Source organism: Camelus dromedarius, chromosome 8, assembly GCF_036321535.1.
Source record: "Camelus dromedarius isolate mCamDro1 chromosome 8, mCamDro1.pat, whole genome shotgun sequence".
Taxonomy (NCBI): Eukaryota; Metazoa; Chordata; class Mammalia; order Artiodactyla; family Camelidae; genus Camelus; species Camelus dromedarius.
In genome coordinates, this window is record NC_087443.1 from 34,389,176 (window position 1) to 34,413,469 (window position 24,294).

A 24,294-nucleotide genomic window follows, 5' to 3' on the forward strand; every position below is an offset into this window, starting at 1 on the left:
GGCTGACGTAGGCTTTCCTGGCCCTCCACGCCCTTTTGTCCGTCACGTGACCGGTGGTTCTCTGAAAGGCTTTTCTTTTCTTTTTTTTTTGCCACACCCGGTTCCTTTTCCCTGTGGAAATTTGAGCAGCTGGAAAAGAAAAAAGGAAGGAAGAAAAGGTTTGTTCGGTAGGCGCTCTCTGCGGGTTGGTCACTAGTCCACCGGGTTGAAAGGGAGCTGTTACCTGAGGCCCTGTTTTAGGCCTCGCGAGAGACGTGCTCTCTTAATCGCGGGATAAGGCATTCTTCCACTTTTCTCGAACTCTACCCAACTTTTTCCCTCTTGCTCAGAGACTGAGTTTTGAGCACTTATTCGCTTTGTCACCTCTGAAGAGACCCCCCCCCACCTTAAAAGAAATGTTAGGGTACTACATCCGTGCCTTCATGAAGTACGCAGATAGTTCATCAACTATCTATCCCCAGCTGTGGAGGACTCGCGGCTCAATTGTACCGCCCAGCCATTCCGTGAGGAGAGGAAAGCCTTCCTAAAAAGTCAGATGCTGCTGCTTAAGGGTACTCTGGCTTTAACCGCATCCTAATCACTGTAGGGTCAGCCTAGAGGACTTACCCTGAGTGGAATACTGTTTTAGGATTTCAAAACTTAGTGTAGAAGTACCACAGTGCACTCTATACGTAACCAAAGCAGGAAAAAAAGTAGTCTGAATGCATCAGTTATCCCATCATAACGAAACAGTATCAAGTTTGTGAGGCAGGGCCATAAAGCAAGTCTCAAATTTGAGAGGCTTGGAATTAGAGTGTAGTCTTTAACCACAATAGAATTAATCTAAAAATAACAAAAAGCCAGAAAATCCACAAATATTTGGAAGCTAAGCAACATAATTCTAAACCTATGTGTCAAGACATGACTGGAAATTTTAAAATAGTTTAAATTTAAAGATAATGAAAAATACAACATAACAATTTATGGAATAGCGAAGTAGTGTTTAGAGGGAGAGCTATGGCTTTAAATGCATGTATTTGAAAAGGGGAAAGGTTTAAAATGTGCAATCTTAAGCTCACGTAAGGAAACTAAAAACTTCTTTGGCATGTAGAGAAGAGCAGGGAATACACGGGAATTCAGTAGTTGCTGCTCAATTTTGCTGTAAACCTAAAACTTCTAAATCATAAAAATCTAATAAAAAATAAAAAATCCTCACTTACGGTCAGTTGGTCTCTGACGAATGTGCAGTCATGACTCAATGGGGAAAGGACAGTCTTGTCACAAATGATGTTGAGAAAACTGGGTATCCACATGCAAAAGAATGAAGTTGGACCCTTGTCTTATATCATATACAAAAATTAATTCAAAATGTATTAAAGACCTAAACATAAGACCTAAAACTATAAAACTCCTGTAAGAGAACCTAGGGGAGAATCTTCATGACGTTGAACTGACAATGATTTCTTGTTTGTAACACCAAAAACACAGGCAACAAAAGCAAAGGTAGATGAATGGGACTCAAAAATTTCCACGCATCAAAGGACACAACAGTGGAAAGGCCACCTATGGATTGGAGAAAATATTTGCAAATCATATGTGTAATAAGACATCCAGAATATCTAAAGAACTCCTATAACTCAATAACATATACTTAATATCCAGAGTATATTAATAACTCCTACAACTTAGTAGCAAAAAATCAAGTAAACTGATTAAACAATGGGAAAAGGACTTAAACATTTTCCCAAAGATGATATACTAATGTTTAACAAGCATATGATAAATACTCAACATCACTAATCACCAGAGAAATGCACATCAAAACCACAAGATACCACTTCACACTGATTAGGATGGTTACTGTTTTTTTTAAAAAAACAGAAAATAACAAGTGTAGGTGAGGATGTTCAGAAATCAGAACTTGTCGAGTCTGCAAAATGGTACAGCCCCTATGGAAAACAGTATGGAGTTTCTTCAAAAAAATGAAAATGGGACTACCATATGATTTAGCAATCCCAGTCCTGGGTGTAGATCCAAAAGAATTGAGAGTAGGGTCTCAAAGAGGGCATTAACACACCCATGTTCATAGTGCATATGAACACTCATTTTCATTCATAATAGCCAAGAGATAGAAGCAACTCCAGTGTTCCTGGATGGATGAATGGAATATTAATCAGACTTAAAAAGGAAGAAAATCCTATCACATGCTACAACATACATGAAACTTGAGGGCATTATGTTAAGTGAAGTAAGTCAGTCACATAAAGACTGTATGATTCTACTTACATGAGTTACTTAAAGTAGTCAAATTCATAGAAACCAAAAGTAGAAAGGCAATTACCAGAGATTGGAGGGAAGTGGTAAGGGGAGTTGCTGTCTAGTGAGTATAGAATTTCAGATTTGCAAGATGCAAAAGTCCTGGAGATCCATTTTACATTACTGTGAATATAAGCACTATTGAACTGTATACTTTAAAATGTTTTAAATGGTATATTTTATGTTATGTGTTTTTTTACCATACACACAAAAAAAGTAAACTGTAAGACAGTAAGGGGAAGGAAAACAAAAAAAATCCTAACCCAAGTTTATAAAGCAGAAATTTCTGTGAAAACAGTGGTCTGTGGATTAGCTTTACATTATGGTTAAATGTGCTTTTTTGTGTACCTGTAAAATTTCTATTTAGTAGAGCAGGACAGCATCTTCATACACGTTTTAAAGTTCATCTCTATTATTGCTGATGTTCAGGTCAGCATTATAATATATAGACAAAATACATTAAATTATCAAATTACTGTTCTTTACCTCAAACTAATATAATATTATAAGTCAATTATATGTCAATAAAAAGGAAAAAATACTTTTGCCAATTTTTCATTGGGATGTTTGTCTTCTTGAGTTATAGTTTATTAAATATTTTGGATACAAGTCCTATAACAGATACATTAATTGCAAATATTTTCTCTCATTCTGTAGCTTCACTATTTATTTTCTTAATAATGTTTTTGGATGATCTGAGAATTTTGGCTTTTACATTTAGCTGTGTGATCTGTCATAAATTAAATTTTGCAAATAATGTGAGGTAAGATTTGCGGGCTTATTTTTGTACACATGGTTCCAGCATCATTTGTTGAAAATAATTTCCTTTCCCCATTAAATTACTTTGGTCCCTTTGTCAAAAATCTATTAAATATATAATTATGGCTCTTTTAATTCTATTTCATTGATCTATTTGTCTGCTTTCACACAATACCACAATGCAGTGATTACTGTAGGTTTATAATAAGCCTTGAAGTAAGGATGTGTAATTACTCCAAATTAGTTCTTTTTCAAGAATGTTTCAGCTGTTCTAAGTTCTTTGTATTTCCATATAAATTTTTGAATTGTTAATCCACTTTTATTTTAAAAAAGAGGAGCTGCTGTGATCTTTAGTGGGATTGAGTTGAACCTATATGCCTCTATTTGAGGGAAATTGAATCTCCTTGCTGTAAAGTGGGTTCATCGATCTGATGCAATTATATATGAAATCATGTTGGTGAATCAAACATTCTGTAAGCCCTTAGTTGTGAATACTCCTGGAGGCCCAATAGGTAGGAAAGACAGTACATACCTAGAATTCATGTCTATTCCTGGTAGAACAAATCTCTGGTCCCTCCAGGATGGAAGAGGCCTTATATAGTCAACCTGCCACCAAAATCTCCTTGAAGAATTGTGCCATATAAGTGGCGCAGCAGTGAGCTCTATTGCTAGCATATGGGACATTTGGCAACATCAATAGCTAAATTAGTCATGGTCGGTGGGAACTCATGTGTGGCCTCCCTCTTTGCCATTATGGCTACTCCTCCATTAATTTATTGTGTTATCATTAGGGAGCCTATTACAGAGGCTGACTGATAACTACCCAAGTTATTTTGTCTACCTGGTTGTTTAGTGCCTCTTCTGTAATAGATTCTTTCTGATTTGCATTGCCATTTGATACAGCGATTTTCACACTTTGCATCTTCTCTTAATGGTCCATTCATGTGCCTTTACCCCAGACTTATTAATCCCAATCTTCTAATCTTTCTATTTTAGGCCCCTTACCAACAGACCAAAACATTTACCACTACCCATGAAACTGTATATATCCTAACCTTGGGCTACTTCTCTTTCCACACAGAGTAAATGACTAGGTATACCACCTCAAGCTCTGCTCATTGGGAGGATTTCCTCTCACAGCTATTTTCAAGGCTGTTCCTGATTGGCACTGTGGTTCTGTTGCCATCCATTTCTGACTTGAACCTATATTTATAGGCCAATCCATCTGTGAACTAAGCTTGATCTTATTCTGACGCTGCCAGTTAGTCATAAAGAACACTTCCTGCCCCCACCATATGGCCATAGACGTGAGATATGAGCTGAGGGAGAGATGTCATTTCATCAGTGGTTGCATAACATGGGGGTCTGGACACAGGCTCACATCCATCAATACACTGGACCACTATGATATTCTTTGAGATGTCCAGCCAGTCCTGGTCTTTTTAGGTTACATTATGACAGAGGGTAGAAGATTTAACATAACTCTGGGAATAGACTAAATGTGTACAGTTGTCCATTCCAAGAGAACATAACCTGTTTCTGATTCTCTTTTTTGATAGGGATGGAAAAGAAAGCATTTATCAGCTCAGTGCCTGCCTGCCATGTATCTGAAGCTGTGTAACTCTGCTCTAGCAGAAGTACTACATCTGGCATAGTTGCTGCAATTAGAACTACCTTGTTGAATTTGTGGTAGTCTACTATCACCCTCCAAGATCCATCTGGTTTTTGTAAGACCCAGACTGGTGAATTAAATGGAGATACACTGGGGACCAGGATCCCTGCATCCTTCAGGTTTGTAAAGGTACTAATCTCTGACATTCCCCTAGGAATAAATGTGTTTTTAATTTGTTGGTGGATGGAGGTGGGTAGCTTTGGAAATTTCCACTTGATCTTCTCCTGTCACACAGGTCAAGAAACCAATGTAGGGTTGTGCTAACTACCAAATATGCCCATTCTAATGACACTTTTGGGGACTGGAAAAATGACCAGCGTGAGCTAGGTCAAGATTCCATTTATTACCTCATCACCTAATGCCCCACTAACAGGGAGGCCATGATGATGTTTTGGGTCTCCATGTATCAAAGTCAATTAGACCCTATGACTGACTGTCCTTGAAATGTTTAAATATTCTCCTTTCCCCAGGGTATAGTACCTGAGTTAATGGCCATCAGTTCCCTTGGTTAAGTCTTAGAGGAATCAGTGGTGTATATACTTGCCATGGTGTCACAGGGTCTATTTGCAGAACACCTAACCTCTCTTTTAGTCAGTGGGTTCCAGGTCTGAAAACTGGCTCAGGTAAAGAAACTGTTCAAAGGGTTCATACTTTTTTTTTAAGGCAGCTGCCTAAGCCTCCTGATCATTCATCCTCAATTTTTCTGATTGAATAGACTGAGCAATACCTTTGTTGGCTGCCCAGCTGTGACACTGTGATTTATAACAAGGAATATATAGATTTGGTCTCCACTGTTTCTGGCACAGAGCTCCTGAAACCCTTGGAATTTCCTAGAAGATGAAAAGCCAGAAAGGTATCATTTATTTTGTTTATGAGGTGACTTTTGGACCATACCTAAGGATGGGAACTGCTGGCCATTGGAGCTCACTGTGTGATTAAAGGCTTGCAATTTTTAATCCCACCCTCTGACTTCTGGGGAAGGGACTGGAGATTAAGTTCAATTACCAATGATTTAATCAATCGTAACTATGTAATGAAACTTCAAAAAACCCCAAAAGGACAGGGCTCAGAGAGCTTCCACGTTGGGGAACCAACTACATGAGGACAGAAGCTGTTTGTTTGGGATACTTACCCTGGGTATCTCTTCATCCAGCTGGAGTTATACCCTTTTATAATAAATTTGTCATCTAGGTAATACAGTGTTTCTCTAAGTTCTGTGAGTCGCTCTAGCAAATTAATTGAACCTAAGGAAGGGGTCATTGGAACATCCAATTTACAGCCAGTCAGTCAGAAGCACAGGTAACAACCTAAGTTTGCAATTGGCATCTGAAGTGGAGGTCAGCCTTGTGGGACTGAGCCTTTAACCTGTGGATCTGATGCTCTCTCTAGGTAGATAGTGTCAGAATTGAGTTGAATTGTAGAACACCCAGCTGGTGTCAGAAACTTGCTGGTTGATGTGGGGAAATTTCCATCCCCACCCCCACCTCCTGCCAACACATACTGGAATTGGGTGCAGAACTCTTTCCAACTATCTTACCTCTGAAGGTGTCGCTCCATAACTTTGCCCATCAAGCTTCCTGTATTTCATTATGCCCTTGTTCCTTCTGCCTTCTGATGGCTGAACACTGCCACCTGGTCTCTATTATTTCTGGACCCCATCATTCCCATGGCTATTAGTGAACTCCATCCTGTAATAACATTCTACCATCAACTCTGCCCTTCAGAGGAGATCTACCACTGATAGCTCAGAGATGCTGTCCTTCTCACCAGCGTATTCTCCATTGCTTTGGCCTTCCTGCAGAACAAAGTCTTTTGGTAGGTTTCTGAAGCTTACACAGTCTGTTCATTCTAGCATGCTCACTTCCTTAAACCTTTTGACCCCTTCTTCTGTGCCTGCCATGGCAGTTCTAGCATTTCTACTTCACTTAAGAGGGGCTGTCACTTTCTCCAAGCTTCTAAGAATATTTATAGCAGCATGTCAACACCTTCTCTTGGGGTTCTTGCCAGAGTATTAAATCCTGTATCCCAGAAGAGTAGTTCCATATTGGTAAACACCCCCTTATCCAACCTGATATTTTGCCTCCATCCCTTAATCTAACACTCTTAAAGTCACATAGACACTCTCTTGGCTTCTGAGGTACATAACAGCTAAGTTCTACAGAACCTTCACTTTTCCTCCTTAGCAGGCCCAACACTTTTCTGTTGGGTTATATTGTAATTTTAGTAATTGATCTCGTGGCTAGGCAGGGAGGCGGGGCAGACCTTGAGGGAGCATGCATGTGGTCTTAAAGGGCAGAAGCCTCTTAATCATCTTTAAGCCAGAGGAAAGCATTAGTTCTTAAGGAGTGGGCCCCTTCTATAGATTCAGAGGGTTCAAGGAAATCTGAGGATTCAAATTCTGAATGTATCAACCCAGATACATTTCTACCCAGATGTCCTCATTTCTCAAGGTCCAGTATTTTCCCAATCAGGACCCATAACAAACTTGGGTAGATTGACAACTTAACGTTCTTAAACTCAGCTATTCTTAGGATTACATTTTAGGCCTGGGCCTCAACCCTTCTAGCCCTTCCACTGCAGAAGAGAGTTTCTTGATATGGTGCTGAGGAAGCCCATTTGTTTTCACATTTAGTCTTTAATTAATCATCCTTGGCCTTTCATTAATTGCCTCCACCAAGAGCCATTTAATACCATTGTCTTTATAATTACTACTTCCCCATATGCCTCAGATGCCTGATACACTGCACCCTAGTGCACTTCCTTCCATTGGTACACCATCCCAGTTCATCATCAGTGGAAGTCTGAACAATTGCAATGTTCTCCTGTGCCTGTTCTGCGTCTACAGCCAGGAATGGGTTCCTCATTGCCAGCCAGGCAGTAGGTGATCCATTCCCAAAATTCCACTTTGGCATCTGCTTTCTATCCATCCTGGCACCAACTATTGCAGGTTGGATTCTCCATGGAGCAAACTCTGAGATGAAAACTAGTGTGCAGAAAGTTTCTAAGGGAGCTCTCTTAGTGGGGAACGGAAAGAAGCAAGGTTAAGTAAAGAAAGAAACTAAGCTGCAGAGCAGTCCCTACAAAGCCTCAGCAGACTCCTCAGGGAGCTCTGAATCTGTGATGGCCTTGCTGAGTTGCCCCAAGTTCAGGGGAGGGGTCTGGCATTAACATACCCACATCAACCAGGCATTGGGTGCAGACTGCCCTGGGAAGAGGTGTGGCCTTGGACAAGGTGTCTCTCTTCAACAGAGGTTAATTTGAATAAGTCCTTGGTTCTGAAGAGGGGATCTAGATGATGCAGAACAGGATCCATGACACTGATGCTGACAGGCTTTTGAGAACTAAGGGGAACAGAGATGGCAATAGCCTTCAAGAAGAAGAAGTGTTTGGACAAGAATAGCCCTCTTACTGTAGCGTGATTGTTTTCTTCATCTGCTGGTTAATGAGATTTGATTCTAGTTACAAAATTTGCTCTCACTGTAAAATAATTTTACAGATACTTTGTTGATAAGATGTCTAGAAACATCTGAACAAAATAATTATATTCTGAGTTTAGAACAAGAGATCCCAGACAGCTTAACCCTTTGATTATACTTCTGCTTTAATAGAGTAACATTTGAAAATACATAGATATCCAGGAAAAAAGGTAAAGCAGTATGAGGTATTGAGAACACAACTGTGCTTTAATTTGGGTGTTAAGTTTCTAATTGTGACAGCAATCACACTTCTAAGCAATAATGTCCACTAGCTCTGCAAACACATTGAATGGTAATATTAGAGCAGTTAACTTAACTGCTTAAAACAGTTAAGTTAAAACAGCTTAACTCACACCTTAAAACATATCAAATACCCACTCTATACATTCACTGTGTGTTTCATCTGTGTTTTTTCATAAGAAAAGGGGCGTATCTAGAATTCAGAGAGTCAGGTTCCTGAAGGCTTAGATATGAAATAGTACCTGTCAACTTGCTTCTCAAACTAAATTTTTTTTAAAACAATATAATTTATTCTTTAAAGCAATTTTATAGACATGGGGAGTCTGGTTAATTTCATAGCGATGTTGTTGAATATAATACAAAAAAAGTGCAGGTATTTTCTAGGGCAATAGTATAGGTAAAGGAGGCTTTAAGAATTCGTGAGAAAGAAAAGATGATAAAACTTAAACTTCTTTTTCAGACGTTTTAAAATTTCTATAAAGCTTTTTGTCCCCAAATTAATCATTTAACCATGGTACACAAAATACATTGCTGAGCATCAAGGTGGGAAACCCTCTCTTTTATATGGTAAAATCCTCTTCTAGTCCATCTTGACCCAAGTCCTCGTTGTCTGAGGGCAGATTTCTCTCCAGAGACCTAAAGTTGTGATAAAAATCATTGTTTTCTTCTACTGGTTGATATTCCTGTTCAATTTCACTTAGGAAGCCACTTCCAGATCCTGCTTCAGAGCCAGAGCCTGATCCTGAAAAGTCCTCAGAAAGAGGGAAGATATCATTTAGGTTCTTGGATCTCGTCATTCTGAAGTAAGACAGAAAAAAGGAAAAAAAAATACATTAAAGTTTGAAGTGTAAAAAAGATAATCGTAATAAATTTCGAAGATAAGAAAATAAATGCAGCTACTCAGTTGCTCAAATTAGAAGTTAAAAGTTTCCCAGTTATTCAGTACTTTAAAGCAAAAAATAAGTCAGACCTTTCCACATGTTTGCCTGTACTTACTGTGTCTAACTCATTGCATTTATCAAGTCCATATCTACTCATTGCAGACTCAGGCAAAAAATGCTAATGTTCTTATCACTAGCAAAGCAACCCTATGTTTGGGATTTACTTAAGGGGTCTTTTTTTTTAAAGACCCCATTTTTACATTTTCTCCCACTAAAGAAAGGACAATTAAATCAGCTTAGATAGATGACATTTTTTCTTAATTTAAAATTTCTACAAAATTTCTAATAATTCACAGTGCTTCAACAAAACTCACCCTTAAGAAATTATTTGTAACAAGTCAAGCCTTATATTTGCCAGCATATTGACATTCAATTTCATCCCCCAAAATAAGTGCATTCATTCAGCTGGATTCACTGTAGTAGTCAGAAGTCCGTTCAGCACCAAAAGTACAAAGCAACAAAGTATTAGAGACAAAAGTTTAGTTTCACAACCTATGGGTCATTTACTCCATGAAAATAATAAAACACAGGCCATGCAACAGATCAGAGTTTCTTTCATGCATGCATTCAATAAATATTCAGTGAATATCTGATCTCTGTTCTGAGTGCCTGATATAGATTGGGGATGAGGTAGATGGCAAATGAGGTCCTTGCTCAAGAAGTTTATAACTTGGGGAGGACAGACAATAAAAAGTAAATAAATAAATCAGGAAAATATTAGGTGGAGCTAAATGCTATGCAGAGGAATGAGGGTGACCTGCCTGCTAGTTTAGACTGTGGAATCAGGGAAAAGGGATCAGTGCTGGAAACACAGACTTGGTAGCTTCTCTTTCTCGCTCTCTTCCCCCCCCCAACACACACACAGACACAGACACACACAGACACACACACGCACACATGCACATACACACGCACACATAGTAGCAAAAGCCATGGAACAGGATGAAGTCACCTAAAGAAAGTATGCAGATAGAGAAGCAGCCCCGGACAGAGTCAGGGCCACACCAACATATCAAATATTAATCAGAGGAGAAAGAACAACCAGGGAAATAGAAGGGAACCCAAGATAAGGTGAGGCCATGTAAGCCTAGAGAAGAAAATATTTCAAAGGAGAGATGGTCAGCTGTTTTTGAAGGCAATTAAGAAATCAGGCAAGCTAAACATAGAGAAGTAACCCACAGTTGTGTTAACCAGGAGTAATTGTGGCCTTAACAAACACTCTGGGTGGAAGGTAGGGATGGAAGTCCGACCAGAAGGGGTTGAGGAGAGGAGGAGGGAGACAGTAAGCATCAGCAACCCTTTCAGGAAGTGTTACTGTGACGAGCAGAGAAGGGGGCAACAGCTGGAGTGTACACACGGTCAAAGAAGGGATTTTACCTAAATGTAGAAGATACTAGAAAATGTCTGCATACTGATGGGAAGATGATACTGTGTTCTATTTAAGTCTGAAAACTAAAACTTTTATGATATTTCTTTCATAACATATTTTTGCTACATATACCTTTGATATTCTTTGAAATAATGGATTCTAATACAGTTTGATTTTTTGTTACTTATGAATTCCTATTGGGTCTTTTTTGCTAGTTTAAAGCAGGTTTTATCTGATCAAGAAGAGGTTTAGCTTTCTTTTTTATGAATCATGACCATTTATTCTTCCTTTCCCTAATTTCTTCTTCTTTTTTTTTTTAATCGCCACTATTTAATTCCAGAACATTTTTATCACCCCTCAAAAATCCCATACCTGAAGCAGTCACTCTTTATTCTTTCTCCTCCACAGCCCCTGGCATCCACTAATCTACTTTCTGTCTCTCTGGATTTGCATGTCATATAAATGGAATCATATGATATGTGGCTTTTTGTGCCTGGTTTCCTTCTCTTTGCATCATGTTTTCAGGATTCATCATCCATGTTTTAGCATTTATCAGTACTTCCTTCTTCCTTATGGCCAAATAATATTCCACTTTAGGGATGTTACTACATTTTGTTTATCTGTTCAGGTGATAGACTCCTATTGGATTTTAATATATAATATGCTCTATTTGCCTTAATAAAATAACATTCAATCATTTTAATACCTATTTCTGAATAATACTCAATTATTGTTTCTGCCACAAAAAAAAGACCTCACAAAAATGTAGATGAATCATGTATTCTTGTGCATCTCGTATACCAGTAAATACAGTACAGTTTTACCCTGTACTGTACAGTGAAAACAAAACCACAAAAGCAAGAGCCTGAAGAAAAACACTCTGGGCAACCCTCCCACCTCCATGCCAAGATCTCAACAGAGGTTGGTGGAAGTAAAGTCAGAGAAAGTCCACTTACGAAAAAGGGTCAGTCCTTGGAGGAAGGATTCTGTTGGATTCACCTGGAAGTAGGTTGAACACCGGTCCCTTTTCCTCAATGCAGTTTGCAGAATTACTGTCAGGATTGCAGCGTACCCACTGGTACCTGGCTCTCCGCACAGGAGAACCTGCCCAAACAAGGAATCCATGTGGTCAATAAATATCTCTTACACTGTTTCTAATCACTCTGTCCCTAAGAAATTTATGTTAAATTTGGTAGGTAAGATGTGGACAGGTTTTATGATTATTAATGTAACAGGAGCACCCACTATTTGCCAGCCTTTTCTGTACACCATTTGTCCTTCTCACAACACCCCTGTAAGGTATCTTATAGTTTAAGGTTAGAATAGGTCTTGGCAATTAGCTATCTGGAGTGAAGTCCCAGCTCTGCTACTGGTGAGATGTGAAACCTTCACTTCCCTGAGCCCCCACCAGAAACCAAGGTACTAAGAATGCTTCTTCTTCATAAACTGGCACAAAAACTAAATGAGAAAATGCATGTAAAGACCTTTAACGTAGTGCCAGGCACACAGTAAACACTTGATAATACTAACTATTATTATCTTTGTACTATTATTTTCACTTTATACAATGGAAAACTGAGGCCACATAGGTGCCAAGTAGAGGACCCAGGATTGAAACCTACATCTGACCCCAAAGCCTGCCTCTTCTGATATAGATGAGTCGAATCATGCTCAGAAAGGTTAAGGAATACACCAAGTAGTACCTGAGATATTACAGAGCTCTAGTTCTTTAGGGCCATATGGTGTTCTTGGGAATGAAAAGTAGATAAAACTTGGCCTCTTTCTTTGCCCTCAGATCTAGTCAGAGTTTTCAAAAGAACAAATCTCCTCTATTCACAGAAGCTGGTCTGTAACAGCCTCTTTTTAATTTCTGTGCAAAAGTCTCCGTTAAGAGGTTATATGGAAGATCCTTTATTAATTCATGAAATAAATTGTTCGTTCTTTGGTTTAGCAAGGAGGATGTGGAGGCCTGGTGGTGAGAAATATTTCACTGTCCTTCCAGTGGTTCATCTCCTCCCCACCTCAAGTACATATTTGATTCACACAAGTGTGACTAATAATTTCTTAACAAGAAAGGACACATCTAAAATTCTTGAAAAGCAGGAAAATTGATTTTAAAGCCCTGTACGTTATTGTCCGTACAGATCGAGATATAAATGTTAACAACCACTTAAGAAAACAAAATAAAATGAAAAATAGTATTGGGGACAATCACTGCAATATTTTTTTCAATAACAAAAATTAGAAAATTAAATGTTAATGAATTGAGGCACAGTCTACAAGACTATACAACTATTAAAAGAATGAGGTAGTTCTCTGGGTACTGATAAATAATAATCTTTAAGGTATATTATTAAGTTAAAAAAAGTAAAGAACACTATGCATTGTGTTTTACCATTTGTGTGTGTTTGTATTTTTAAGAATGTATTTACTATATGCCTGTAGGCATGGAACACGTCTGAAAAGATACACAGCAAACTGATTGTCTTTGTAGAGGGAATTGGTGGCTGAAAGATGGTGGAAGGAACGACTCTTAACTTTTCACTGCATGTACCTTTGAACCTTTAGATTTTTGAGTATTTTAATAAAAATTATTTTTATTTTTTAACAGCTTCATTAAAGCGGAATTAATACAATAAGTTGTACATATTTAAAGTGTACAGTTTAATGTTTGGACATATGGATAAACCATGGTACCATCACCACAATCAAGGGTATGAATGCATCCAACACCCCCCAGAGTTTCCTTGTGCCCCTTTGTGATCCTTCCCTTCTCCCTCCCTCCTCATGACTCCCCCTCAACCCCCTCCACTGGCCACCTCCCAACCATCAATCTGCTTTCAGTCATTATAAATTAGTTTGCATTTTCTAGAATTATATGTAAATGGATTCATACAGCAACTTGTCAAAGGGTTTCCTGACTTTGGGTGTAGAGGGGTCTCTACCTGTTATAGTACTCTCTCTTAGAAATGGAGAGTCATCTAGATATTCCTTACATCTAGACTGCCTTTGTTGCAATTTTTAATAACTTTTATGTTAGAAAAGAAATATGTGTTCATTATCAAAAATTTTAAAAATGTAGCAAACAAGAAAAGTTACTCCTAGTATCATTACCTAAACCCCCAGAGACCATGAATTTTTGAATTTTGCCTTTTTTTCCCCCTGGGTATCTGTGTTTCTAGGAGCATATGCACAAGTTGCGTCCAGTTCTCAACTATGAGAGGTTGAAAAGTGGAGCCTCTACCGAGGTCACGTTCACTTTACATCTGAATGGGATGGCCAAAGACTTTGTTCTTAAAAGATTGCAGAACCACAGAACTTTTTCAAAATGTCCTCTTTCTTCATGACTGTCCATTATGTCTGTTTACACTCAACTTTATCCTAGCTAATATGTTTGATTAATTTTATAAATACAGCATTTCCAAGTTATTACATCATTAAGATATACATGATATACATATATATAGAAAGAAAATATAATATATAAAAGATAATGTGAAGCTGTTCACCTTAGTATTACTTAAAAATAGGGAAACAGAAAATAATTAAATAATCAAAACAATAGAAAATACTCAGATAAATTATGAGGCATTCATATGAGAGAATATTAACCAAGTGGGAAAAACATAGTACTTATGGAAAGGACTATGTAGCATCATAGGGAAATCTGTATTTTAAAAAGAGTGAGAAAAAGCAGAATACCACTCTGTACATAATGTAGTTGTTAGTACAACTACATAACCAGGTATTGAAGGGAAATGAGAGGAAACACACAAAAATAATGACAATGGTAAACTCTGGTGATTTTTTTTTCTTCTCATGTTTGTTCTCAGGTGTTCTCCCATTTTCTCAAATGTTCTCCCATTGTTCTTTTCCCTCTTTCTTTTTCTTTCTGTCTTTTTTCTTTCATTCTTCCTTTCAGAACTCCTATTCTGCTACAGTCTTCCCCATAGTTCCTGAATATAGCTTGTATTTCTGGTCTGGGACTCCAGGCATCCAGAATGGCTTAGCTGTGTCATTGCTTGGAGGCTGGAGGTGAGGTAGCAAGATGACATGACGGTGTCTGCCCCTTACTAGCTATGTGACTTTGACCAACTTAACCTCCTTGTACCACAATTTCCTCATTCATAAAATGGGGACAGTAATAGCTCTAATAATGAGATATAAATGTTAGGTTCTTAGAACAGTATCTAACACCTCTGTCAGAGCTCTTTAAATGCTAATTTTCCCGATGCTGAGAAGGATGACAGTGACCTATTGATCCATCTCTGATAGTAAATAGTTTGTAAAAAGACCAAAATTTAAATTCTTGTTCTACCATTTAGTACCTCTCTGATTCTCAATTTCTCATCTTTCATGTATGAACAGTAGTATCCCAAAGAGTTTCTGTTTATAAGAGGTAAAAGTATGTGAAACACTTAGCACAAGCCTTTGCACGTGGTAGGTATTTCATACTTTTAGCTCTTTCTCCATCTCCAATTCTTTCCTGAGGAAATTTGGCATCTAATGAATTGCTACTTAGAAGCCTCGTCATGTTAAGTCAGATAAAAATCCGACATCTACTCCAGCAGAGGGCGATGTCTTCACACCCAATGCCATCTAGACCCACACTGTCCCATAGAAACAAGAGGAACCATACGAACACGTATGGAATTTTCAATGTTACCACAGCCATATTTTTAAAAGTTAAAGAGAAACAAGTGACATTAATTTTAAAACACTTTACTTAAATTAATATGTTTTAAATTGTCACTTAACATAATCAATATAGAAGTTATTAATGGACATTTTGCACTTTTTTTATACTAAGATTTTAAATCTGGTGTATATTTTGCACTTACACCATGTCCCAATTTGTACTCACTGCATTTCACACATTTCAAGTGCTTAGTAGCCATAAGAGGCCCGTGGCTACCATTTTGGACCAGGCAGGTCTAGACATTCTCCTCTACTGTGACTGAAGGCTGAATATCTAGCTGAGGAAATGCTTGCATAGATAGGACGTTAAACAGAAAAGTAAAACTGATACTTTATGAGGAAGTATCCAAGTGAAAGATCACATCTTTTCACTGCTGTAAAAAAAACACAACTTTGGTAAATTAGAAAAATTCTGAAATACAGAATTTCCCCTAGAGTTCAGAATCTCAACTTTTAAATTTTATAAAGAGAAGTTTCTTTTTGGGGGTGATGAAAATTTTCCAAAATTGGCTAGGGTGATGGTTGCACTTACCTGTGAATATACTAAAAAACCATTGATGTACACTTTAAATGGGTGAATTGGATGGTATGTGAACTCTATCTCAATAAAGCTGTTCCAAGATTTATAAAGAAATCAAAAGTAGAAGTCCACCCCTCCCCCCACCCAAAAAAAGTTTATGTAATTTGGGACTGATGATTTTTTTTTAATTAAAAAAATTTGGTATGTATTTGGTATATATTTAACATAGCACACAATTCACTCTTCTAATATATAAAATTCTAATATATAAAAGTTTGTAGCATATTCATAGTATGTGCAACTATCACAAATTTAGAACAATTTTATCATCACAGAATGCCATAGGCTATCCTTTAGCTATCCAGCTCCTGTATCTTATGTGTCTCATCCCTCAGTAACCACTAATCAATCTACTTTTGGTTTCAATATTTTAACCAAGTTGAATATTCCATATAAATAAAATAATATGAGGGTTTTTTTTTTTAAAGTAAATTGACCTACAATACTATGTTAGTTCCAGCTGCATAATGTAGTGATTCTATATTGCTGCACTTTACCAAACGATCATCATGACTGGTGATTTTAAATCTGCTTTAAAATAAAGAACATCGTCACAAAGTTCCTGACATATTTTTTCAAGGATGTTGGCAGGATGTGAAAGTTCAACAGTTCCAGCCAATGATGTGTGGGAGTACCTTGATTCGATCTTGCTTGAGAGAAATGTCTTATGATTACCATAATTTAAAAAGTAAAAGGGAGTATGCTCATGGACAGAAAAATTATCTTCCTAACAGGTCCCACTAGCAGATCAACTGGTTAATTTTGTAGTGGATTCAAAGGGAAAGAATGGTTTTTATTTAGAATCACTACCCTCACTGCCCACCTCCACCCTCTCTCTCTGACTCCATCTCTCTCACACACACACACAGAGTCACTAGTCCTGCTTTAGCAAAATACTTTCTATGCATAAACATTACCAAAGCAAATAACTTACCCCAGTAATCTCTCTATACCTTTTTACATTATAGTATCAATTTTCCCCCCAAATCATCACAATTTACTAATTTATTCTTAATGAGACTTGCTGCAGGCGTGTTAGAAAAACAAGCAGAAACTGCCATGTTGCGAGTGAGGGAAGAAGACCATTTTGATTCATCATTTAGTAGCATTCAAACTGACATCACTATCTAAGTTGAAGTTGCTTCCTACAGGCCAATAAATTCTACAAGATGGTTAAGGTTCTCCCACCCTTGCATGGATTGACAAGCTATATAAAGTTCCAAGTTTGCTTTCAATTTCTCCCTTTCTGTCCCTCAACTCAGTGGTCTTTGTAGCAAGGGCTATAGTTAAAGCAAGGTTGGTTGTTTTAAATAAAGAAAATCTCCAATCCACCTAGAATACAGCTAAATTGCAGTAGAAAGTTAACTCTGTGCTTGAAATCAGATGACCAGCTCTGCGATTAGCTTGTTGTTGTGGGCTTTGGGCAAGTTTCATAAATTTTTTGCAAGAGGTTGATTTGAAGAGCAAATGAGATGATGAATGAAAGATCCAGTTTTCTCCTCTATAAATTGGTGTTAATTCCTCTTCACAGGGAATGTGATGATCATTCACCAGAGAACAGATGTGAAATCACTTTACAGTCAAACAGCAGTGCAGGTAGGTGGAATCAATATTATTGTGATCTCAGAGGCAGTGTAGAGTGGACACCTGGTCTGGCACTGACTCCTTTGACCATATCTGCTCATGGATTTTCCATTTCCCCTCTTTATGGACATCTTTGCAAAAAAAAAGGCAATAAAAGGATTCACAGGCTCATCAATAATCCCCTGGAGCTCTATGTTAAATTGATTGGCCATCTGTCCTCTCCGGGATCTCCCACACGTAGTCAAACTTCCTTCTCTTTACACTCAGTAGGCACGCTTTTACACCATTTCTTTACTTGGGTTTGACTTATAGTCACTGATAAAGGCTGAACTGTGTCCTTCCCTAATTCATGTGTTGAAGTCCTAATCCGCCCCCTAGGACCTCAGAATGGGACTGCATTTGGAGATGGGGCTTTAAAAGAGGTAATTAAGATAAAATGCAGTCATATGGATAAGCCCTAATTGAATATAGCTGGTGTTCTTATAAGAAGAGGAGATTGGGACACAGACACACCCGGAGGAAGGAGCCGGTGAAGACAGACAAGCCAGCCATCTACAAGCCAAGGAGAGAAGCTTCAGAATGAAACCAACGCTGCTGACACCTTGATCTTGGACTTCTAGCCTTCAGAACTGTGAGGAAATGAATTCCTGCTGTTTAAGCCACTCAGTCTGTGGTACTTTGTTATGGCAGCCCTAGCAAGCCAATACAGTAATTTAAGATGTGTTGTTTCAGTAAAGGCAGGCCAGTCTAGTGGATTTGATCAATTCAATCAAACCAGTGGGTTAAGAAAAAAAAATTTTTTTTAATGGGGAAAGAATGCTGCAGAATCAGATCCAGCATCACATGGAAGTATGGTGAAATAGTGGCTTCTTTGCACTGCAGCCTTGAGTTTCTGTCACTCACCCATGTAGCCATGGATGGACATCTATTTTTCTTCTTATTCAGATGTGGGCACAGACCCTTAATTGCAACACCAAATGCACTTCTCCTTTGGAAACACCCTAGTTTTTCAGTGCATTCATTCTCTCTTTTTTGGTTCCTTTTCCAACAAAGAACTAAACCCACCCAGTGACAACATAAATGCTAGTGCTTTATACAATTTCATAATGATTTCTTTCTTCATTTCTTTCTGAAGAATACCTACTACATAAAGAATGTTTTGTTTTAATTTTAGTTTTCCCTATTGAATCTTACTGGGAAATGTGACATTTCTGGGAAATTTTGAAAATGTAAAGACTCATATAGCTCTGGTCAGGGTGAACCCAGCACCAACTGGTCATTCAAGTCTGTGCTACAAACACAGACCTCACTGCCTGGATCTTGTCAAAACATATTAGGGAATTATTTCATAAAACTGAAGGTTTCCCCTAAAAGATCCAAGTAAAGCCTGTTCCTTATAGTCAACAATGTTTTATACTTTAAAAACTAAATAGATTAATGGAAAAGTTTCAGCAACATTACTTGTTGGTTTTTTCTTCAATAATTGCATAACAAGAAGAAAGTGATTTTATAAATTTCCAATACATAATGAATATATCTGAGATCATCTGTACATATTCATTTCCACCGGAAGTAAAAACAAGACGACTAGAAGTTACTTTGAGTAAACAAATCCATGACATGTATGTCACTATGACTCAATATTTCCTTTATGATTTGGGGGAACTTAATGTTTTCATACGATACATTCTCCCATCTATTTATCAGGCCATGACTTTCTGCCTTATTCAGACATGATCCCTTATTTACCAAAGGAGAAGAAATTGTATTTTTCTTACAAACTAATCATTTTCATTTTCTTAGTCATTAAATGTTTTAAGTTGTTTCATTCTGACTAAACAACCCTGAATGATAGAGAAACCTAAAATTCTTTGGCCTCTCTTTAAAATCTGAGAAGGTTTGAATTAACTATATACCTAACCATAATTGAATATTCACTAAGAACCAAGTTTAAAAAAGAAGATAAAATACATGCAGTCAAATTTACTCTGATTTTTAAAATAGCATTTCCCAGTGTCACAAAAATTATGACACCACCGTATTATGTTAAAATTTGGGATTGAAGTAGACACTTAGGGGTAAGTCATTTTCTATATTCCTTTTTTGAGCTTTTAAAAATTTATAAACCATACACTTTCATTCAAAAATAAAATAGTACATTTCAATCATTATGAGAACTTACAAGGCCTCACCAGCTCAGAGTTTTTTGGTTTTTGTTTTTGGTACCAAATGTAACCAAACTCACACCTCACACTAAGGAGTTCAGCTACCCCCAAATCCTTTTTTTTTTTTTTTTGCCTGCTTTCCCACAATATAATATGTTCTGTACCTTAAAGTGAATATAATTATTTGTGTGGACCCTGGGGCTTACAAGGAGGATTACAGGGGGACAAGATTCCTGGGTCTTACCTTGAGCTGAAGAATACAAAATCAGGATGAAGGCGAGAGCCAAGAAAAGCCTGCTGCCCTGGAGGATCACCTGCATGATGACCAGCTCACTTGAGCTTCACCACCTGCACGCCAACCTCACAACAAGGAAGTGTAGCAGGGTGCCCTCTGTTCCTTTTAGAAAAGGTTCCAAAACCTCAGACCCTGCCCAGAACACACGTCACAATTTCCTGAACAAATAGAGATCCACATCAAACCCAGAAAGATTAAAAAAAAAAAAAAAAGGCAGCAAAGTAACTATTCCTACCCATTATGAAACTGCACTGGACTCTCCCCAGGACTGCTTTTTCAAAAGTTTTGTTGTTTGCCAGTTGCCTGTTAGAAATTTTTTCCCACTAAAACAGTAGAATCAGCATTCTGGACAGTTTGTCTTTTTTTTCTTCAGGTAACAATCTAAACACAAGACTGCTAACATTAAGAGCTCACTGCACAGTTGATAAGTGAGATAGATGCTGCCTTTTCATCACTGAGGCCCTTCAACATAAAATACTCTTAATTTTCTTTTTCATCAGGAGTAGCATAACTTATTGAGCCAAGCTCAACAAGTGAAACTTCAAAGCTGAATTCTAACCTACAAGAAAGTGTTGTCGGATTTCAGATAACCAGTTTCTTCTTATTGGACTCCGTTTCTCCCACTGAATCACCGGCTCTCCCCCTACCTCAGGAATCTAGTGAGGATTTTCGGTTACAACGAACTGGGTAAAACAGAAAAATGATTTTGCGGTCCTCTGCTCCTTCACACCCAGTTTTCCTTATGATTTTATTCCATTTATACTTTCATTTTATATCCCGGTAAAACTTCTTAACTTGGCTTTTGGGTCCTCTGGCCTTGAATAAGCCGGAAATCAGAAACAAGGGGAGGTTGTCTTATCAATGGACTGCTGGACCTCAGAAAACACACAAACCACTGCCCTTGGAAATAAAGCAACAGCATTTTTCCCATGTCCTGGGGATTCTGTGGGGACTTCTGGAGGACTTCAGGAACACATGGTTCAGGCTCCATATTAAAATCACAGTAAACACAGCAGTTTGTCACATGCCATAAGGTACATTTGCCTTATTTCCATTCAAAATTTAACCACTCTCCATTTCAACCTGTCTAGCCCTACAACGCCCATTTTCATTATCATCTTCACCAGAGTCTGTTCTTTTGACAGGAGGGAGGAGTTTCCCTTCCCTTGTTTTCGGCTTCCTGCTGATTCCTTTACCGTTTCCTGCTAAGGACAGGCCTCAGAATCTAATCACTGAGTAGCTGTGGTACAAGTCCACAACCGTTACAAAGAATGCATACTTTGACCCTCCTCAGTGTGTCCAGGGACTTCTCCGAGTGCGCTAACCAGCCCCAAAACTCACAGACCTAGTGAGTTCCCCACTATGGAATACTGGTTTCAGCTTGAAATAACAACCCTCATCTTTGGTCCCTTTAACCCTACCCCCCCAATTTAAAACCCTGGCACTAAAACAATAACCTTGTCCATAGCTTCAGTAAGTTTCCTGAAAAACCTCAGAGCTGATTAGAGCTTGCACTTTAAAATGTAATTTTGGAGGCTTTTTCTCCATTTGAGTCCATTTTTTCATTCTCTGGGCCGTGGTGATTAAAAAAAAAAGAAGGAAAAGTAAAGTGCAGCATTAGTAAGTATTTGCTTTACTCTTGCTACACTGACAACCGAGTTTCTTTTTCCCAATAGCCTTTCTCCAGTTTCATTTCCCTATCCCTCTTCAAGATGCAGAGAAACAGGACATGCACGTGGCAGCCACAAGTCTGGGTCCAAGCTCACCTCCCTCACTTTCTAGCTGAGAGATGCTGGGCCACCTACTCCTTGGGCTCCTATCATTCTAGTTCTAATGATGGTGTGGGAAGGCAACAAGAGAATGCCCATGAAAGCTTGTGGCATGCAATGTGAGGGTCGCATTGGCAGTGCTTCTCTGTGCTGGGTACCACCTTCTTGCCCAAAGCTTCCTTCATTAACCAAAGAGAACCCCTGTCTTTCCCTAAACCTCAACATCTACAATAAGTTTTCCATACTTTTAAAAGAAATTCTATCCTGGACTTAATCTTTCATTTACCAGGCAACCTTAAATGTACCTACTTTACTTCACACTCAGTCAGTTTGCCTGTATAATGGGTATCCTTACTCCTTAACAAACAAAAATCAGTTCCTTGTTTTCTAAAAGTGTAACTAATCACACCCACCCCCCACCGCCCAGCCACCCCAAAGCACTGTAAACATCACTTTTCATTAGCTATGGGTTTCAGGGTGGTCTTTTGAAAAGGTGGATCTGTTTAGAGAACTTAAACCTTCCCAGCATCACAACTCAGCAGAATACTTGTTAAGGTACATTGAGGTTGTCAGAGGAGATACTGAGAGCAGCACAAAACTGCTCCCAGGGATGGTTCCAGGGCTCAGTTCTTTTTTAAAGCTCCAAGTTAAAGATTCTGCTACTCAGCAGCCTCTGGGACTTTCTTGGATCTTCACTGAGAAGGTCTTGACTCTGAACTGAGCATTGCACCAAAAAACAAACAGGAAATAGATCCTGTACCAAATCTGTACTATGTCTCTGGATGCTGAAAGAATGACCTTTGTAAGACTTTTTGATCTCTAGAACTGCAAGAGGTCTTAGATATCATCTACTTCACCCATTCAGGTGAGAAAAGCACAGGTCCAGAAAGGTTACATGACTTGCTGCTGGTCACACAGCTGGTGAGTGGCAAACCAGGTCTAGAACTCAGGTTCAAAGTCTAGTGACAGATGAAGAATGAGGAAAAAACAAGGTTAAGATTTGTAATCATGAGACTTCCTTTTTTCTCTTTTTTAGAGGTCCATACTGAAATATTCCTATTTAGAATGATAAAATGACTGGGATTTGCTTCTAAATAATCCAGTTTGAGGAGGGAGGATGAGAGAGGTATAGCATAATAATAGTAATAATAATAGTCATAATAATAATAATAATAATAATAATAATAATAATAATAACTGAAGCTGAGTAATAGAAAATGGGGGCCCATGATACTAGTCTCCCTACTTTAGTATTTTTTAAAGAATTTCCATAATAAAACACTTTTAAAAAAATCAACCTTTTTAAAAGGTTTCTTTATCTTATTTGGAGTCCATGTAAATAAGAAAACATCTTATTAAAAAGAGGACCTTGAAGGAAAAAAAAATTTTTTTCTTTAAAAAGCAACTCCTTTATTCTTGAATCTCAGGCATCCTTCGAGTTTCCCATCCTTTCTGTTCTACTCTCAGTCCCACTCCTCCCTTTAGTGCATGGGGAGACTGTAGCCAAGATAGAAAAGTATCTTGATTCTTCTGGTATGAAGGGAGCAGCTACCACTGTGTTCTTAGACCCCTCACCAAGTATCAGTAGGTGGGTGCCTGCAGGATGGGTGCCCTAAGAGAGGACACAGGCTCACAGACATCCCCAGCGGCTTCTTTCCTCAAACCTCCCTTCTCATCACCATAGCCACACATTCGGTTTGCCAGGAGCAGATGCCCTGCTGTTGAAGGCTTTCACAGTCCTACTCCAGAAGCTTCCCCAGGTGTTGCCAAATACATAAAAGTTTGGGAACTTCAGTGTTTTAATCATGGACTAGGGATGGGGGAGAGGAAGAGCTTCCCCACCACCATAGTTTGGGTCTACAATTTGACAAGAAGTAAAACAGGGCAGGGGTATATAGGAAATCTCTGTACCTTTGGATCAACTAAACTGTGAGCCTAAAACTGCTCTAAAAAATAAATTCTATTTTTTCAAAAAGGCTTAGAAGAACTTCTCAAACTCAACTTTGAGTCTAGTAGAATATGACATTCCAATTCCAAAATTATAGGGCTTTGAAGAACCAAAAGTTGCAATGGAAAAGCCACATGCTGAATATGCTGAATATTATTGATATAAATAACTGGGAACAGGGGGGTGTGTTACTTTTCTTGGGGATATTTTCACAAGGATCAAAAATATTGGAAACAAATCTCTTAGGAAATACTTCAGACATGGGGGAACAGGAATGGACTTATGGGTTTGGGGGAATAAGACCTTTTGAAAATGAATCAAGAAAGGAGATTCTTCTTTGACTTTTTGAGTCTTATCTCTTCCCCAGGACATAATTTCTATCAATACTATCCTAAATTATTTTTTGTATCTTTATTAAATTATATTTTTTCATTAAAAAATTAATAAATGCTTACTATGTAAACGTGGGCAGTTGAAGAATGGCAAAAGAGGACTTAAAGGAA

At 38.1% G+C, this 24,294-nt stretch overlaps 1 protein-coding gene and 1 long non-coding RNA gene across 4 annotated transcripts; one reads left to right on the top strand and one right to left on the bottom strand.

Annotated features, from left to right (window-relative positions):
• The first annotated feature begins 33 nt into the window (after nt 1-33).
• LOC116155775 (uncharacterized) lies at nt 34-19,065 on the top strand. 3 transcript variants are annotated; one of them, XR_010381938.1, is made up of 3 exons: nt 34-167; nt 4,614-4,845; nt 17,562-19,065. It is a non-coding gene; the product is annotated as an uncharacterized LOC116155775 (long non-coding RNA). The 3 variants fall into 3 exon arrangements; XR_010381939.1 differs by having other exon boundaries at nt 34-158; nt 4,614-4,855; XR_010381937.1 differs by having other exon boundaries at nt 34-158.
• SRGN (serglycin) lies at nt 8,310-20,182 on the bottom strand. Its single transcript, XM_010992796.3, has 3 exons — nt 20,024-20,182; nt 11,709-11,856; nt 8,310-9,240 (listed from the first exon to the last, which is right to left on the bottom strand). Exons 1-3 carry the CDS (start codon nt 20,097-20,099, stop codon nt 9,003-9,005), a joined length of 462 nt encoding a protein of 153 aa, XP_010991098.1. The 5' UTR covers nt 20,100-20,182; the 3' UTR covers nt 8,310-9,002.
• Between the last annotated feature and the right edge of the window lie 4,112 nt (nt 20,183-24,294).

What these genes read in the sequence shown, in the direction of transcription:
- SRGN (XM_010992796.3), bottom strand. Translation starts at nt 20,099, where the DNA reads ATGCAGGTGATCCTCCAGGGCAGCAGGCTTTTCTTGGCTCTCGCCTTC. An exon ending in TTTGTATTCTTCAGCTCAAG is followed by an intron (nt 11,857 to 20,023) that starts GTAAGACCCAGG and finishes TTGTTTGGGCAG; the next exon opens with GTTCTCCTGTGCGGAGAGCC. An exon ending in CCAAGGACTGACCCTTTTTC is followed by an intron (nt 9,241 to 11,708) that starts GTAAGTGGACTT and finishes GTCTTACTTCAG; the next exon opens with AATGACGAGATCCAAGAACC.